At 35.3% G+C, this 19523-nt stretch overlaps 1 protein-coding gene and 1 non-coding gene across 3 annotated transcripts; one reads left to right on the forward strand and one right to left on the reverse strand.

The window, feature by feature from the left end:
- Positions 1 to 210: 210 nt before the first annotated feature.
- Trnan-guu (transfer RNA asparagine (anticodon GUU)) lies at positions 211 to 284 on the reverse strand. Its single transcript has one exon. It is a non-coding gene; the product is annotated as a tRNA-Asn (tRNA).
- Positions 285 to 336: 52 nt separating this feature from the next.
- Positions 337 to 11495, forward strand: LOC127866269 (uncharacterized). Of its 2 annotated transcripts, XR_008042924.1 has the most exons (6): positions 337 to 468; positions 741 to 774; positions 3522 to 3596; positions 5090 to 5289; positions 8616 to 10405; positions 10551 to 11495. XR_008042924.1 is itself a non-coding variant. In XM_052406709.1 (5 exons), exons 1-5 carry the CDS (start codon positions 391 to 393, stop codon positions 8652 to 8654), a joined length of 426 nt encoding a protein of 141 aa, XP_052262669.1. In that variant the 5' UTR covers positions 337 to 390; the 3' UTR covers positions 8655 to 11495. The 2 variants fall into 2 exon arrangements, 1 of the variants encoding a protein (XP_052262669.1); XM_052406709.1 differs by having other exon boundaries at positions 8616 to 11495.
- The last annotated feature ends 8028 nt before the right edge of the window (positions 11496 to 19523 follow it).

A 19523-nucleotide genomic window follows, 5' to 3' on the forward strand; every position in this document is an offset into this window, starting at 1 on the left:
CATATTTTATATCAGATTTATTTTCACCCGTGCTCTGACATACATACGCATTGATCAATCTTTCTGGTGCGCCTTGGGTAACGGTTTACGCCAGCTCAAAACTGATCAAAGTATGCGATAAGTATATAGTACTACTTATGAACTATATTTTTATTGTATACGTGATATATTTCTATGAGGTACTTTATTAGAAGTACGATAAAAAGAAAGCGTCCCTGGGTGGGCTCGAACCACCAACCTTTCGGTTAACAGCCGAACGCGCTAACCGATTGCGCCACAGAGACAACCGACACAGTGAGTAAAAATTTACACATACATTACTTTGATACTATATTTGTAAACCCGGAAGTCACATGTGAAATACTGTGATATAAATGTCAATCAGATTGCATGCTGAGGGACGCTAACATTATGATGACAGCAGAAGTTCTTTTTGGCGTTTTCGCAGCACTTTTTGCTACTGTTGGGGTGCAAGTTTTATTATTTACAGTTGACATTTCAAACAAGATTCATCATTATCATCAAATATAATTGTGTCACATATATTCGCGAGTTTGAAACTATTGCAATATTGTAAACACATAATTAAAACACCGACTCTCTAAACTTAAGGTGTCGGACAAGGATGATTTGTTTAAATCAGAAATGATTGAAAAATCCTCACGCTATGTGATAAATCGATGTATGATACTATACAGGAAAAGACCAAAGTCAAAGATTTACACAAAAATCTTTTGCAGGGATCTGTGAACTGTGGACACACTGTGTGCTATGGTAAGTTCTGGACATATTCATCATGTATTTTATTGTCCTTTTAACAATCTACATACTTTTCAACGTTGCAAATATTGCAAGCCGTATTGGCATACAGTGAGTGAGATTGCTGATAATGGATCTGAAACTACAATTTGTCTGATTTATTTGATAAACTATTTTATCGTGTAAGTACCTGTTATCGAACAGCACCTATCATCGGACGTTTTGTTTTGGTTCTGTATGCACATACGCAAAAGTGCGCATGACGTCACATTGATAAACAAATGGTCGCACATGAAGTCCATGACCTACTTGCCTACTTAGCTTGAAACAAATGCGCCGAAAACATGTTAAAGAAATGCATTTATTGTTATTTACACCGTTTTGTGTGTTTTTTGCTATTACTTTTTGAATGCATTTATCAAAACGTGCATTTACACAAAAAAAGCATATGCCCGTTTGCAATTTTGATTGCAGCAGAAGCAGATTTTTTCGCCGAGTCTGGGTCACGTGATAGTCATGTGACTGTGTATGCTGGAGTAGTATTTATGAAGTGTCATGTTGGCAAATGATCTCTTTGTTTTGGTGTTCTGCAAAAAATTAATTAGTGAGTCAAAAAAACCTGTGGTTCCCCCTGGTTTCAACTTCAAGGCATATGTGGACATATCTGCATATTTTCTGGAAAAAAAAAAGATAAAAGTATATCTGTCATAGTGTGTCCACATCCAGACCTTTTCCACCCTATGCCACGGGTCAGATATTCGGCCCCATTCCCAATGCAAATCTGGTTGTTTTTACCCAATTGAAAAAAAAATCCCAATTATTATTATTATTTTTTTTTTTAAACCTTTAAATATATAAGTTAACCTGATCCAGTGTAGAAAAGTAGAAAATAGACAAATATTGCATAATTTAATTATCTGTTGCCTTGAATTTGTTTTAAAAACAGTAAAATATGTTTAATTGATTATTTAAGACTTTTCTTATTTTCTCCAAAATCCGGCGTTTGGTGCAGATTTTTTCACCTAAAAAAAGGCCAGGCTTTTCCCCCAAAATCAGATAAAAAACCCTGCACTTATCACACATGTTTATAATATTTTGTAAAATTTTAATAATATGTTATCAAAATAGTCATTATTTACCAGTTAACAGCTTCTTTTAAATATAAGAAACACTATTTACATGTGATTATTTTTCCCAATTGAGGCAGTTTTGGGATTTATTTTTTTCCCAAAATAGGGTTTTTCACGACGCGAAATTCCCAAAATTCCAGTGTGGCGTTTTCCCAAAATGGAGCGGAAAAGGCCTGACATCAATTATAATGGTAGCAAGGATTTCCTAAGATTACACCTAGTTTTGGGGCCCATGTGACCCATAGAATTTAAAATTTGCCAAAATATTAATAAGATTTTTAAAAAGTTCTTACCAAGTTTCATCAAGATAGAGTCATAAATTAGGCTTTAAGAGTTTTTACAATGTTTTTATAAGATTTGATATGCTGAACTAATTATTTATGCATGTTAGTGAATGTTACCCACATTAGGCCACATTTGAACTTTGATATGGATATTTCAAAATACACATTCAAACCAAATTTCATCAAGATTAAGTCATACATTTTGCCTCTTGAGTGGTAACAATGTTTTTCTCAGACTTGATTACCCATGGAGCGTATATTGCCTCATCTAGAGTCCGTGAATTACCTTTTTGACGCATGTAACTGAGATTTGAACTCAGTAAAGATAAGTTATGACTCATAACAATGGCCTATAGAGTGGTGCAAGGTTTTTCTTAGATTTATATAGAGGGTGACACAGTTTAAAGATGCACATGATCTAGTTCAACTTGTTGACGCTCTCAAATATTAAGCTACTTTTTATATTGGTAATGTTCCAAAGAATTTAGCCCATGTAAAAAGTATCTCTAAATTCTTTGAACGTCTTATAAATAAGACTAAACATGATCCAGATTTGAACTCAGCCTTAGTTAGTATTAATAAGATTAAAATTCTGACCAAGTTTGATCAAGATTGAGTAAAAAATTTGGTCTCAAGAGTGGCAAAAGATTCAAAATTAAAAGCTAGTGTTTGGAAGCACATTACTCAGATTTGAACTTGATATTGTCAGAATAAACATTCTGACCGAGTTCCAACAAGATTTGATAACAAATGTAGCCTCTAGTGTGGTAAGGAGCACAACGCTACACACTAGACCTAGACTGACCATAATAGCTCACCTGAGACAAAGATTGCCTCTTGAATATTAAAGTGATATTATTGGCATTTTTCACTGTTGATTAACTTGATTTTGAGCTGAAAAGAATTAACAGGTCAAAAGAGTTAAAATGTGGTTACTGACCAATTATCTGCAACTCATCTTGCTACCAGTTGTTTATAAAAATATATTTTATATTCAATATCTTACTTGACTCACCCAGTCCTCTAAGCCGAAATGATCCGTAAAACAAAATTGTGTCTTTGTGTCATATGAACGAATCTGCACTAAAACTATATTTAGGTTCACATCCTACATGCATGACCAGTTGTCAAACGAAAGTACGGTTGATATTCAAATGCATTATTTTTCTATTTCCAGGATATTGTTTTAGTATGTTGATGCTGCATTAACAAATATAAGTGTATATGAAGTGAAAACACCAAATAATGAACAACGGTTGCGATAGACAGCTATAAACTGTTAGATGTCCATAATACCACTTTAATTTAAATAGAAAGATCTGTTTTGATAAACATTTTCTGTTGACAGGATCTGGAGCCTACTGTTGTGAGAATGATTTACAAGAGTGCTGCTGGCAACACTTCCCAGTTTACACATTCTGGTGTAAGTATAGTGGAGATGCTGTAGAGTTGATGAATGTTTTGTGATTTTAGTAATGATTTAAGATGATGTAAAATGAAATACCTATATTTTTTTGTTCTTGTTTGCTGCACAATTATTGTCTTTCAAAACTTTTTTTTCTGTCCATTATTTACATTGAGTAGCAGTCATTTGCATTGAAATTTTAGTATTAATGCTATGATAGTAAATATTACATTCTTTCTGAATTTGTATGCCCCCCTTCGAAGAAAAGAGGGTATATTGTTTTGCACATGTCAGTCGGTCGGTCCGTCCACCAGATGGTTTCCAGATGATAACTCAAGAACGCTTAGGCCTAGGATCATTAAACTTCATAGGAATATTGATCATGACTGGCAGATGACCCCTATTGATTTTCAGGTCACTAGGTCAAAGATCAAGGTCACAGTGACTCGAAATAGTAAAATGGTTTCCGGATGATAACTCAAGAATGCTTACGCCTAGGATCAGGAAACTTCATAGGTAAATTGATCATGAATGGCAGATGACCCATAATAATTTTCAGGTCACTAGGTCAAAGGCCAAGGCCACATTGACTTGAAACAATAAAATGGTTTCCTGATGATAACTCAAGAATAATTAGGCCTAGGATCATGAAATTTCATAGGAACATTGATCATGACTGGCAGATGACCCCTATTGATTTTCAGGTCACTAGGTCAAAGGTCAAGGTCACAGTGACAAAAAACGTATTCACACAATGGCTGCCACTACAACTGACAGCCCATATGGGGGGCATGCATGTTTTACAAACAGCCCTTGTTTGAATTAATGGTTAATTTGCGTGGGGTTGTTTTTTTGTAGAAAGTGTTTAATTAAGATGTAATTAACACTCAATTAAGATATAATTAACACTCATTACTACCCAAGTTCCATTAAATTTTAAATTAATATAAGGCAGCAGGGTTGGGATTAGTTTTCAGCCAACTCTGTAATGGATTTTTGACCATCCTGACTGGCATTCAATTAAATAATTATGACAATATTGATTTTTAATGCTGCAAACAACACTGTAAGCAGCATTAAATGACTGTAATTATTAATTTCTTTGAAAATTGAGCCGGCCAAACTTGTGTTTTAAATCAGTCAATTTGGCTGGCTGGCAGCTCTTAATGCCAACCCAGTATAACATTACTTTTATTTGTATAAATACAAATGAATCCTTTTAATATTAGTCCTGTACATGTCACTAGCATGAATGACTCCTAACATAATGTGTGAGATTGTAGTCATCATTATCTACCAAGATAAAACAATAATAATCATAAACTGCATTAAAATAGTGAAATTAATATTATATGACTTATATCTAGAAGACCAACTATTTCATAAACATTAACACATGTATTGGTACTAGGACTCTCTTCACTAACTGACATCTTCAGTAACAGTTCTCATATGTTTATTGGTGTTTGTTATTTGTTACCTTTTTGACAAACTCATTTTGTTTGCTGCAGGGTTCTGGTCTATTTGGTTTTGGGTGATTTTCTTTGGTGTCCTGATCTGTGTGTGTATCCGCCGTCGTCGACGGCTCTTGAGTGCACCTCGCTACGTGATCGTGGAAGGCCAACAGAGCTATGGTACTGTGCAGGCTAGCTACCAGAGAGCAGCATATGATCAAGGCTTCAATCCGGCCATGTCTGCACCGGCCTATCAGGTTAATAATGGAACATGCTGACGCTGAGGCCTTCATTATGTTATGATTTCATTCGATAAATGAAAGAATACGTATATATTTTTATGTCCCCCACCCACTATAGTGGGGGACATATTGTTTTTGCCCTGTCTGTTGGTCTGTGCGTTGGTCTGTTGGGCTGTTTGCTCCAACTTTAACATTTGCAATAACTTTTTCAATATTCAAGATAGCAACTTGATATTTGGCATGCATGTGTATCTCATGGAGCTGCACATTTTGAGTGGTGAAAGGTCAAGGTCATCCTTCAAGGTCAGATATATGTGGCCAAAATCGCTCATTTTATGAATACTTTTGCAATATTGAAGATAGCAACCTGATATTTGGCATGCATGTGTATCTCATGGAGCCTCACATTTTGAGTGGCGAAAGGTCAAGGTCTTTCTTCAAGGTCAGAGGTCAAGTACATGTGGCCAAAATCGCTCATTTTATGAATATTTTGGCAATATTGAAGATACCAACTTGATATTTGGCATGCATGTGTATCTCATGGAGCCGCATATTTTGAGTGGTGAAAGGTCAAGGTCATCCTTCAAGGTAAAAGGTCAGAAAAAAATTCAAAGCGGCGCAGAAGGGGACATAGTGTTTCTGAGACACACATTTTTCTTGTTTATTATACCCTTCAAAACCAACTATGAGAGGGTTATATTGGAATCACTCTGTTGTTGGTTGATCAGTCTGCAAACATTACAAGTTTATACCTCTACATTTCACAAGCAATTAAATTGTAACTTTAAACATATCATCTCCATGAAGTATAGACGACCAAGAGTGTTTTTTTCCTGATCCACAAATTATTATGTTATTGTACTTTAAACATTGCCAACTAAGAGATGCAAGGGAATTATTATTGTGGTTATCTCCGCTGTCCGTCTGTCTGTCCGTCCTGGCCACTATCTCCTCCTACACTATTAGCACTAGAACCTTGAAACTTACACACATAGTAGCTATGAGCATATGTGCGTCCCTGCACTATTTGGAATTTTGATCTGACCTCTGGGTCAAAAGTTATGGGGGTTGGGGTGGGGCCAGGTCAGAGATTTTCGCTCATTTGTATGCACCCAGTATGGTGCATTGGCCATAACTTTTGCAATATTGAAGATAGCAACTTGATATTTGGCATGCATGTGTATCTCATGGAGCTGCACATTTTGAGTGGTGAAAGGTCAAGGTCATCCTTCAAGTTCAAAGGTCAAAAAAACAAAGCCAAGGGAATTAACAAGCTTTTAAGGGAGGTAAGTAATGAACCTGCAAAATGATATAAAAAAAATAAATCAAAGCGGTGCCGGAGGGGGCATTGTGTTTCTGACAAACTCAAAGGTAAAAAAAAATAAATCCAAGGGAAGTAATAAGCTTTAAAGGGAGGAAAGTAATGAACCTGCCAAATGATTTTTTTTTTTTATAAATCAAAGCGGCGCATGAGAGGGCATTGTGTTTCTGACAAACACATCTCTTGTTATATGTTATTTTACATGAACTTCTTCATTTCTACACCGATTCACTTCCAATTGATACTGAACATCTCTTATGACAATACGGTCAATCTGAAGTATGCATGGCCCCATTACCAATCCTGGGGTGCCCCCTGGGTCAAACATGCGGCATGGGGATACGCGTCGGCCTCTGCCGCGCCATTTCTAGTTCATATTTGTGACAAAGCTCAAGATTTCTTTCTACTGGTAAATCTCACACTAAAAAGAGAATAAATAATTTAAATAGGGATGAACTGTAATTTTGCCAAGGTCATTGTTTATATATATGTACCAGTAAATATTATACTTGTATATTTTAATACTTTTGATAAATGATTTATGAAATGTAGTTAGATAGTGAAGAAAAAACAAGAGGGCCTGAAAGGCCCAAAGTCGCTCACCTGAGATAACAAGATATTATTGGGACAAATCTTCTGACCAAGTTTCATGAAGATCGGAAAATAAATGTGGCCTCTAGAATGTAAACAAGGTTTTACTATAGCCATATAAGGAAAAATGCCCCGCCCCCTGGCAGTCATGTTTTTCAACCAACCGGCATCATTTTTGAAGTCTTACATGATATTATCAGGATGAATCTTCTGACTAAGTTTCATGAAGATCGGACAGTAAATGTGGCCTCTAGAGTGTTAACAAGATTTTTCTAAAGCCATATAAGGAAAAATGCCCCGCCCCTTGGAAGCCATGTTTTCAAGCAAACATAATTATTTTCGAACTCATCCAAGATATCATTGAGACCAATCTTCTGACCAAATTTCATGAAGATTGGACAATAATGTGGCCTCTAGAGTGTTAACAAGGGTTTACTAAAGCCATATATTGCCATTTAAGGAAAAATGCCCCGCCCCTTGGCAGCCATGTTTTTAAAGCAACCAAAACCATTTTCGAACTCATCCATGATATCAATAAGACAAATCTTCTGACCGTATTTCATGATGATTGGAAAATAAATGTGACCTCTAGAGTGTTAAAAAAGTTTAACTATAGCCATATAAGGAAAAATGCCTCGCCTCCTGGCGGCCATGTTTTTCAACCAAAGGGCATCATTTCTGAACTCGTCCAAGATATTAATGGAATGAATCTTCTGACCAAGTTTCATGAAGATTGGACAATAAATGTGGCCTCTAGAGTGTTAACAAGATTTTACTATAGCCATATATAGTCATATAAGGAAAAATGCCCCGCCCCTTGGCAGCCATGTTTTTCAAGCAACGGTTACCATTTTCAAATTCATCCAAGATATCATTGGGGCAAATCCTCTGACCAAGTTTCATGAAGATCGGAAAATAAATGTGGCCTCTAGAGTGTTAACAAGGTTTTTGCTATAGCCATATAAGGAAAAATGCCCCGCCCCCTGGCGGCCATGTTTTTCAACCAACCGGCATCATTTCCAAACTCGTCCAAGATATTATTGGGATGAATCTTCTGACCAAGTTTCATGAAGATCAGACAATAAATTTTACCTCTAGAGTGTTAACAAGATTTTACTATAACGATATATATAGCCATATAAGGCCCTTGGCAGCCATGTTTTTCAAGCAAACGTAACCATTTTCAAACTCATCCAAGATATTATTGAGACCAATCTTCTAACCAAATTTCATTGGACAATAAATGTGGCCTCTAGAGAGTTAACTTGAATGTTGACGACGCACGACGGACAAAAAGCGATCACAAAAGCTCACTGTGAGCACGTTGTGATCTGGTGAGCTAAAAAAGGAAAAATATTTTGTTCTGATTTTGTTATCATGACTCAGTCTGTTACTAATCACATAGTATGTTTTTTTTATTCTTTTACAGGAAAAGCCTCCAGAATACAGTGCTGTTGTCAATCACTGAGTGTTTCCTGCACATATTCTTGCAATATTGTTAAAACTGCTTGGCTTGTGATGTAGGTGATTAGATGTCAAGGAAAATTGGAGCTAAATCGTCCAAAATACATTGTATGATTTATTAGTTTGGGTGATTTATAACCAATATATATTTTATTCAAGAAAAATCTTGTATGAATTAAATGCATTGAGTTAATGTTTAAATGTTGACACTTAGTCAGTATATTAATTTACACTTAGTCAGTAAATTAATTACATTATTTTATATTTGTTGATCTATAGCGGTTGTCAGCGCTCCTTTCAATGTCTTATGGTCACTTTTTTTTAAATCCATTATTGATTATTATTCTATTGAACTATTAGTTGATTCTTTTATTAGCATTGTGAACTTCAACAATATTTTACCTGTACTGAACTACATGTTCGTTATTATTATGTTTAAATGGTCCGACAATTATAATGTGTTAACTATCTTCTGATTTTGTGACCATCATCCCGTTGGAAAAACACGTGTTTGATGTTTGACCAAATTATATTGGCAAACAGTTTGGAATTATGATGAAATACCAATGTCATAATACATATCGGAAAATTTCCAGTTTTAATTATTGGTGGAAATGTGAATGTCTGAACAATTATTTAACAAAAATTATCTGAAAAATAAGTTTCTTTAAAGAGTAATCATGGTACTGTAAAATCATTCTACTTTAATTAATATAAAACTTTTTTCCACCATATGAATCCCACAAACCTAAAATTGTCAGCACAGTTTACAACTTGAATTGTTTTAATGCTCAAGTATCTCTAAATTTGTTTTGTATTCAATTACACATTGATATAAATCATGTAAACAAGATTAGAAACATATGCAGATCAAATTGGTACACAGCTGTTATCAAAATAATTATGGAATGACCTACATTATATGACAATGTGTGTAAACTGGAACATAAACTCGCTGATTTGTATGCTTTTATGTAATTTTTAATGAAGGGTTAGTTCTTATTTTTAATACTGAAGATATGGTTAAGAGATTATTTGCTGTGTGTTACTCATTTTGAAATTATATGTAAAACTTGTTACTGATTGCATTATACAAATGTATTTAATCTTGTGAGAATAACAGACCTGTTCTGCCTCTGTAAATAAGATAGTATATGTTTTATGTAAAGCTTCAAACATTTGCCACTTTGTAAGGTTGTTGATAAAAAAAGTTTAGATTTCATTACTAAACATCTTGTTTAAGTACCTCTATCTTGATTGTTAATTGATAAATACTCGTATGTGATAAGGAAGTGTTATATACCTGTGAAAGTTGGGTAATGTTTTTGACAGAGTTGTACTGGCAACACATTTTCTGTTCACATTGTATCTTGTCAGCTGTCAGTAACAAGGCTAAAAGTTAATCCAAATACATGACTTCTTCAACAGGTTCATAATTTAACTAAACCTCTGGCATAAAATACATGATAATATACCAGTGATAATAAATTGCAACTCAAAACCCTTTCCCACTTAGATACGTATTTTGATGTGTTTGTAGTATCTGAGAAAGTAAATTTTAATTATGCCCCCCTTCGAAGAAGAGGGGGTATATTGCTTTGCTCATGTCGGTCGGTCGGTCTGTCGGTCGGTCTGTTGATCTGTCCGTCCACCAGGTGGTTGTCAGACGATAACTCAAGAACGCTTGGGCCTAGGATCATGAAACTTCATAGGTACATTGATCATGACTCGCAGATGACCCCTATTGATTTTGAGGTCACTAGGTCAAAGGTCAAGGTCACGGTGACCCGAAATAGTAAAATGGTTTTTGAATGATAACTCAAGAACGCATACGCCTAGGATCATGAAACTTCATGGGTAGATTGATCATGACTTGCAGATGACCCCTATTGATTTTGAGGTCACTAGGTCAAAGGTCAAGGTCACGGTGACCCGAAATAGTAAAATGGTTTCCGGATGATAACTCAAGAATGCATACGCCTAGGATCATGAAACTGTATGGGTAGATTGATCATAACTCGCAGATGACCCCTATTGATTTTGAGGTCACTAGGTCAAAGGTCAAGGTCATGGTGACCCGAAATAGTAAAATGGTTTTCGGATGATAACTCGAGAATGCATACGCCTAGGATCATGAAACTTCATAGGTAGATTGATCATGACTTGCAGATGACCCCTATTGATTTTGAGGTCACAAGGTCAAAGGTCAAGGTCACGGTGACCCGAAATAGTAAAATGATTTTCGGATGATAACTCAAGAACGCTTTTGCCTAGGATCATGACACTTCATAGGTACATTGATCGTGACTCGCAGATGACCCCTATTGATTTTCAGGTCACTAGGTCAAAGGTCAAGGTCACAGTGACAAAAATCGTATTCACACAATGGCTGCCACTACAACGGACAGCCCATATGGGGGGCATGCATGTTTTACAAACAGCCCTTGTTTGAAACCAAGTTAAAGATTAATTTTTTTAAGTCTTCATTTTCAAGCCTTAGATACTGATGAGCAGCAAAAAGCATAAAACCTTAACAGACTGCGAGTTATTAGCAGGCTGTTCTGGTTTTATGCTGTTTACACATAGCAATGTTCACTTTGCTTCTAAGTGGTAAAGGTTTTAACATTTTTGTTAAATTAGGCAATAATTTGTTTATACTTAATTTCTGGTATGAACAGTATACATGATGAGAGATATTCTTTTTGTTAATGTATAACTTAATTTTGCTGTTGTTTGTGCAATAAAGTTGCATAGGTCTAATGATTTGTGCAAACATGCTTGCTAATTCACATGCCAGATATGTTTATTTGTCATGCGGAAATAATAAATCCATGATTTAATTTTATTAACAAATTGTTTTTAATTCTCATCTAAAAACACCATAAGAATATCTTTCATATTATTTTCAAACATTATATTTGCATAATTTTCATTTACAAAGAACTCAATTTGCATTAAAGTACACATTAAATTAACAAGAAGAGGCAGTTGTCAACTCTTCATAAAAAACTATATGACTCATTTTAATTTCTTTATTTTTATGCCCCCCATAGGGTGGCATATAGCAGTTGAACTAACCGTCAGTCAGTCTGTCAGTCTGTGTGTCTGTCCGAAAACTTAACATTGGCCATAATTTTTGCAATATTGAAGATAGAAACTTGATATTTAGCATGTATATGTATCTCATGAAGCTGTACATTTTGAGTGGTGAAAGGTCAAGGTCATCCTTCAAGGTAAAAAATAAAAAAATACAATCCAAGGGAAGTAATAAGCTTTAAAAGGGAGATAATTTCTAAACCTGCCAAATGATATATTGAAATTTTATTTCAAAGCGGGCAATAGGGGGCATTGTGTTTCTGACAAACACATCTCTTGTTTCTGTCAAAAATCATGTAAGAATCTCAATAACTTTGCGTTATTGTTTTCAGCAAATCACTTCGGGTTTATTTGCTATGTATCAATACTCAACATTTTATTCCCACACAAAGTGGACACCATTCTACTTGCCATGCATTAAACAGAAGCGATTTTATCCTAATTGTAACTCTAAAGGTGGGCAGTCTAGCTTTTGGTGTGTGTAAGCATTAAAACTACTTTTAATATAAACTAATACCGAACATGGCACACAAAAACGCTTAGCAAACTATACCTCTGTGTTATTTTAAAACTCCCTGAAAACTCAATTATTTGTTCAATAATTTAAAAACTTTCCGAATGTATACTTCAACAAGTAGTACTTATTATGCCCCCATTCGAAGAAGAGGGGGTATATTGTCAAAGGTTTAGGTCGCTGACTCAATAAGTGTGAAAATCGTTTCTGATCAATAACTCGTCAATGGATTGACCGATTGGCTTGATACTTAATATGTGCATTGGCCTTGGACAGTAGATGTCCCCCATTGAAATTGGGGTCACTAGGTCAAAGGTCATGGTCAATATAAGTGTATAATCGTTTCTGATCAATAACTGGTCAACAAATTGATCAATTCGCTTAATACTTTACATGTGCATTGGCCTTGGATGGTAGATGACCCCTATTGAAATTAGGGTCACTAGGTCAAAGGTCACTGTTACAATAAGTGTCTAATCATTTTCGATGAAAAACTCTAAAAGGAATTGACCAATTGGCTTGATACTTCACGTGTATTGGCCTTGGACAATAGATTATCCCTATAGAAATTGGGGACACTGGAATAAAGGTCAAGGTCACTATAAGTGTCTAATCATTTCCGATCAATAAGTTATCAACGAATTAATCAATTGGATTGATACTTCACATTCATTGTCCTTGGACAGTAGATGAACCCTATATAAATTGGGGACACTAGGTCAAAGTCACTGTTACAATAAGTGTCTAATCATTTCCGATAAATAACTCAACGAATTGACCAATTGGCTTGATACTTCACGTTCATTGGCCTTGGACAGTAAATGACCTCTATAGAAATTAGGGACACTAGGTCAAAATCACTGTCTCAATAAGTGTGAAAATCATTTCTGATCAATAACTCGTCAACTGACTGACCAATCGGCATGTTACTTCCCATTCCCATTGGCCTTGTACAGAAGATGATATTGAAATTGCAGTCACAGGTCACTGGTCAAATTTAGTGTGAAAATAAATTCCGATCAATAACTCCTCAACAAATTGAATGATTGGCTTGATACATCACATGTGCATTGGCCTTGGACAGATGACCCCTACTGAAATTGGGGTCACTCATTCAAAGCCCTGTTTGGGGGGCATATGTTTCCGACCGCGGAACTCGTGTTTTAACAGTTGAACACACATTAAGGAAAAAAACTACCAGTGGTTCTTACTTTTTTGCTGCTTTGTTGTTGATGCAAACAGAGTTTAACTGCCAGAATAATAAGGACCTTAAAAAAGAAAAACCGATTTATTGCAATACTTGATTCAAGTATCTCTTCGAGGGTGTGCAAACCTGTGCAGAAATGTGTTCTTTCCAGTTAAAACTTCAATACAGATATTGAAATACTTCCGTGTTCTTGTCAGTTTATATAGCAATAAGGATGTGTTCTTTCCAGTTAATATTGAATATTGCTATAAGATTGTGGTCTTTCCAGTACAAATTATAGTGTGTTCTTTCCAGTTAATATTACAAAACCGCTGTGTTCTTTACAGTTGATATTGCAATACAGGCGTGTTCTTTCCTGTAAATATTGCAATACAGATGTGTTCTTTCCAGTAAGTATTGAAATACTAAGGTGTTATTTTCAGTTTATATATAGCAATACAAATGTGTTCTTTTTCAGATAATATTGCAATAAGGACATGTTCTTTCCAGTAAAAATTGCAATACAGATGTGTACTTTCCAGAAAATCTGGCAATACTGATTAATAAAGTGATTATTTCATTCCCATTAATATTGCAATTCAGGTATGTACATTCATGTTAATATTGCATTACTGACATGCTCTTTCCAGTTAGGTACTATTGCAATACCGATGTGTTATTTTCTAGTCAATGTTGCAAACTTATTTGTTAATGCCCATTAAATTGCAATGACGTGCTCTTTCAAGTTAAAATTTCAATACAGATGTGCCTTTTCAAGTTAAAATTTCAATAAAGATGTGCTCTTTTAAGTTAAAATTTCAATTAAGATGTGCTCTTTCAAGTTAAAATTTCAATACAGATGTGCTCTTTCCAGTTAATATTGTAATACTGAGGAGTTCTTTTCAGTTAATACACAATGTTGGCAGTTTTACTCAATAAAGCACTTAGTGATGATGAAGGGGTTAAGAAACAAGTTGTTTCAGTTTCCTATTTTTGATGCACAGATTCCAAATTCATACTGAGAACCAAATATGCATGAGCCTTGGAAAGGTCTGGACAAGCAACAAGATGCTTACAAGAATTCTGTTCTTACCCCATATGGTCAATCCAAATTGCTGAAACAAAGACAATCACAGCTCTAAGTAAAACTCAAGTCTACTTGCTCACATGTCTGGGTTGTTTAAATGCTGCAAACATTTGGCATATTGTGTATGCTCACTTAATGTCAGGTCTTAAATAAAATGGGAAAACAAAGATGTCAGTAAAAATTTTGACCCCATCAAATTCATTATCAAGTATAAATCAGATGCAACTAACATGTTCAGCAATGTGCAGACTGTCACAAAACAAGGGCTTCAATTGCAAAAATAGATTTAAGCCACATGTCATGGTAATCAAGTAATGCAACTTAGATCTCATTTAAAACTAGTGCAATTTAATGATCTTCATAGTGCACATTTTACATAAGATTCCATATGAAGTTTAGTTTCCGTTTTTGTAAACAAAAAGCCATCTATGGTCACAGAATTTCAAACAACCTTCTAATTATAACCCACCAGATGAGATTTGTGTATATTATATATTAATATAAGTCACCTGCAGTTATTAAATGCTAAATCTAGCGAACATGTTCTGAATTCCTATGCAATTTAAGGGAAGCAATCTTGAATTGCAGTCAGTGTGATTAAACATCACACTTTTATCCAATCTTATATCCCCATTAACAAAATTACACCCCACTGGATAAACTAAGTTGTATGTCAAATTCTTTAATAACAGCAAACACGAGCAGTATTGACATCATCTGGTTTACTTTCATGATGTAATTTGATGTTTTTGTATTTTCTATCAATTATATTCTGTTTACTTAAGAATCACAGACAGAAACCTGTGAAAAAATGATGTGATAACTTGGATACTAAGCAAGTGACAAATACACACTAGGCAAGTGTTGAACACACATAACTTTATTCTCTCCACACAAAAACATAAACCACTTGCAAAAACTTGTTTTTTCTAAGCCTCGCTTAATCAATCCATCAGTATTCAACATGTACCCACTGTTCTCTTGATTTCATAAACTGATCAATTCTTTTGTGCAGAACATTCTGGATATAATTGAGTTGAAACAAATAACAATAAGGCCTGAAAGGCCCAAAGTTGCTTACCTGAGATACAAAGGAATTGACCTGTTCTGTTCAGCCCAAGATATCATTCAAACAAAATGTTCTTACCAAGTTTAATGAACAGTGAACTATTAATGAAACTTAAAGGATGCTAACAAGGTTTTACTATAGCCATGAGGGATAACATATTCGCCACCTGGCGGAAGTGTTTTCAACAAGTGTTTTTACCAAGTTTGAATGCAATAGCATTGATACTTTATGAGAAAAGTGGACCTAAACGTAAAACTTAACCGGACGCTGACACCAACGCCAAGGTGATGACAATAGCTCATAATTTTGTTTCAAAAAATAGATGAGCTAAAGCTAACAAGAGATGTGTTTGTCAGAAACACAATGCCCCTCTATTGCGCAGCTTTGAATCCATATAATGTATTTGACCTTGACGGATGACGTTAACCTTTCACCACTCAAAATGTGTAGCTCCATGCGATACACATGCATGCTAAATATCAAGTTGCTATCTTCAATAATGCAAAAGTTATTGCAAAACTTTAACCAAGGTTAAAGTTTTGGAACACACACAATGAATGACAGACAGGCCAAAAACAATATGCACCCGATCTTTCGATCTGGGGGCACAAAAAGTCTGATAAAGGGAGACAATTCAAACTGTGCATTGTTACTGATTGTTTCTAGTTACCCCCCTTGTGTCAAATTCAATATATTTTTAGTCGTTTCAATTTGAAAAAAAAAGTGTGATAAAGGGAGACAATTCAAAATGTGCAATGTTACTGAATTCTCCTAGTGTGTGAATTCTCCTAGTGTGATAAAGGGAGACAATTCAAAATGTGCAATGTTACTGAATTCTCTTGTGTAAAATTCCATCTATTTTAAGACGTGGCGACCTTGACCTTGGAGATACCGACTTAATTCTTTCGCATGACACACCTTCCAATGATTGTGAACAAATTAACTGAGTAATTAAAAAATTTCACAATGAATGACATAGTTATGGCCCAGACAAGATCATTTATTGCCAGTTTTGACCTTTGAACTTAAAGTGTGACCTTGACGTTGCAGATATCAACGTAGTTCTTTCGCATGACACTGTCCAATAATTGTGAACAAATGTGCCAAATGATTTTAAAATGTCACAATGAACGACATAGTTATGGCCCCGACAAGCTTGTTCCCCCCGCCCGCAGACATTCACCAATCTAATAACCAGTTTTTTCCTTCGTAAAACCTGCTTTAAAATGACTCCAGTCGTCAAAATTCGCACTAGTCCGACAGCAAAAAACTAGAATTTTTCTTTCGGGCTTGTAGGAAATCCAATATTACAAGCCCGACGTGCTTGTACAATTCATTAAACAGAAAACGAGTTCCACTTTCATTTTCAATATTTGTAAACAAAGTTTTGAGCCGCTTAAATCAACAGCCGCTAATGTTTTAACACACTGCGCACACGTGCTGGGAAATCAGCCGATAATTGGATTACTGCGCATAAAGCGCATGGTTTTGTGGTTTCCGGAATACTATTACGTAAAATAAATGTTGTGCGTTGTGTTCGAGACACAGAGAGTAATGGCCGAACAGTTGTCATTCAAGTACGTCGTTGAGGAATGCGCATCTGAGGTAACTGTGATTGACACATTTGTCAACTGGCTTTTTGTAGAATAACCTGGCACTTGATTGCTTATATATTTAAGAAATAATATTTTTCTATCATGGTTTGTTATCTAATAACCCACAGAAAGGAGTATAGATGCGTAGGAATTAAATCATGAGTGCGAAGCACGAGTGATTTGATAACACGCATATATACAACTTACTGTGGGTTATTCGACAACAAACCATCATAGAAAAATATTTTTTCGATTCTAACACGATTCTGATTGATTTGGTTCAAGCTTTAGGGCGTGAACTATATTTTTCAATACACCGCCCTTCTTAGTACAAACATACGACGTTGTTTTCATAAATAAATATTTTGCAAATGAAGTCACTTTCATTGAAAACAACAATCGTAGAAACTTAATGACGTCACGTTTATTGATGCTACTGAAAAGCTGACATGCTATAAATGTTTTCTGAATTACGTTTCCTAACAAATAACATTCTTTGTAGGCGTGGTTATGCCACTTATCACCAAATATACAATTTGTTGTTTCATAACATTTATATACATGCTACATTTATTACATTTATTTTAGAGCGGGTTTTAGCACGTGCATTTTACTGCAATATTTTCTTTATTTATTCGGAACTATTTTCGAAACATTAAGCTCCACCCATAAGTTATCGCAGAATAACCCACAATTGATTTCCCTCTTTGTCTATATAAAACAAGTCGCGTGCTGTGTTAGAATTTCTGGTAGTTCAGGTTTGCTCTCTCTTTCACATGGATATATGGGATATATTTCTGCTAATTTTTTACCTAAACTTTATGTATATATTTGTGATTTGATTGAAATCCGTGTGTGGAATTAATTTCTTCTTATTTCAGGATCCGAAAGAGGCTGGCTCAGATGACGAGGAAGCTAACTTGGATGAGGATGAAATTAATAAGATATTTGTATTGTATTCTAAAGATTGAATAAATGAATGCTTCTTTGGATGTTTTATGTTATGTTTATCTGCATTTTTAACAAAAATGTTTGGGCTAGTAAAATCTGACTTGGGCTTGTTCAAATTCCCATAGTACTAGCCCAACTTGCTTGTAGATTTAAATCTGAATTTCAATGACTGTGACTCGCCCCCTTGCTGCCATGTTTTTCAAACAAACTGAACCATTTTTGAACTCTTCGAAGATATTGTTGGGACAAATCTTCTGACCAAGTTTCATGATGATCGGACAATAAATGTGGCCTCTAGAGTGTTAACAAGGTTTTACTAAAGCCATATAAGGAAAAATTCATCTCCTTGTGGCAACCCGAACCAATTTGGAACCGTCCATGATATCATTGGGAAAAACCTTCTAAAATAGTTCATAATGATCAGACAATAAATGTGGCCTCGAGAGGAAACAAGGTTGTACAATAGCCTACTAAAACGCCCCGCCCCTGTGCTCTGGAATGTTAACAAGGCAAATGTTGAAAATGAAAATGCATGTGTTTATAGTTTGCTTACCAAACTAGACTCTTCTTCAATCGACTTTTACATTTTCCCTCCAATCACTGGGATATAAGTCGTCCGTTTACATTCGGCGCAGTATGCAGCCACGGCACATTGGCTTATTTCCCTCACAGGTACCCATTTATACTCCTGGATGGAGAGGAGAAAGCTTGGGATTAATTTTTTGCTCAGGAAAAGTCCGTGGTCTGAGCGGGATTCGAACCAGGGACCTTCCGATTCCTAGACCAGCATCCTACCACTAGACCAGTCCCACTTATGAAGCCGCATGAAAGACAAAGGCGATCACAAAAAGCTCACCATCAGCACATTGTGCTCAGGTGAGCTAAAAAGTATAAGAAATAAACTTATAATTTTAAACATAAGCATAACACAGAGGGGTAATCACGTGACCAAGATGGCGACGCCCATGCCGAGGCAGGTATTTTTAATTTTATACCCGGTATTACTTGTATTATTATTTTTTATTCCGCTCACTTTCCAGCCATATTAGGAAGAAAGTTATTGGCTTTTTATTTCATAGTATTATTCGCTCTATATCTCGACTTTACTCGGTGCAAAATTTCTTACCGGGACGACATTATTAGGGCTCCACTAAGAAAATGTGCGGGGAATAAAATAGAAATATAAAGCAATTTAAATACGAAATAATTGCTTATCATCTTTTTACTGATATGGCTGGAAAGTGAGCGTCATCTAAAAAATAAACAGAAGTAATACAGGGTATAAAACGGCAAAAAATAACCGTCTCGGTATGGATGTCGCCATCTTGACTATCACGTGATTACCCCCTCTGATAACATAGACAACAAAAATTCA

This window comes from Dreissena polymorpha, chromosome 2, assembly GCF_020536995.1.
Source record: "Dreissena polymorpha isolate Duluth1 chromosome 2, UMN_Dpol_1.0, whole genome shotgun sequence".
NCBI lineage: Eukaryota > Metazoa > Mollusca > Bivalvia > Myida > Dreissenidae > Dreissena > Dreissena polymorpha.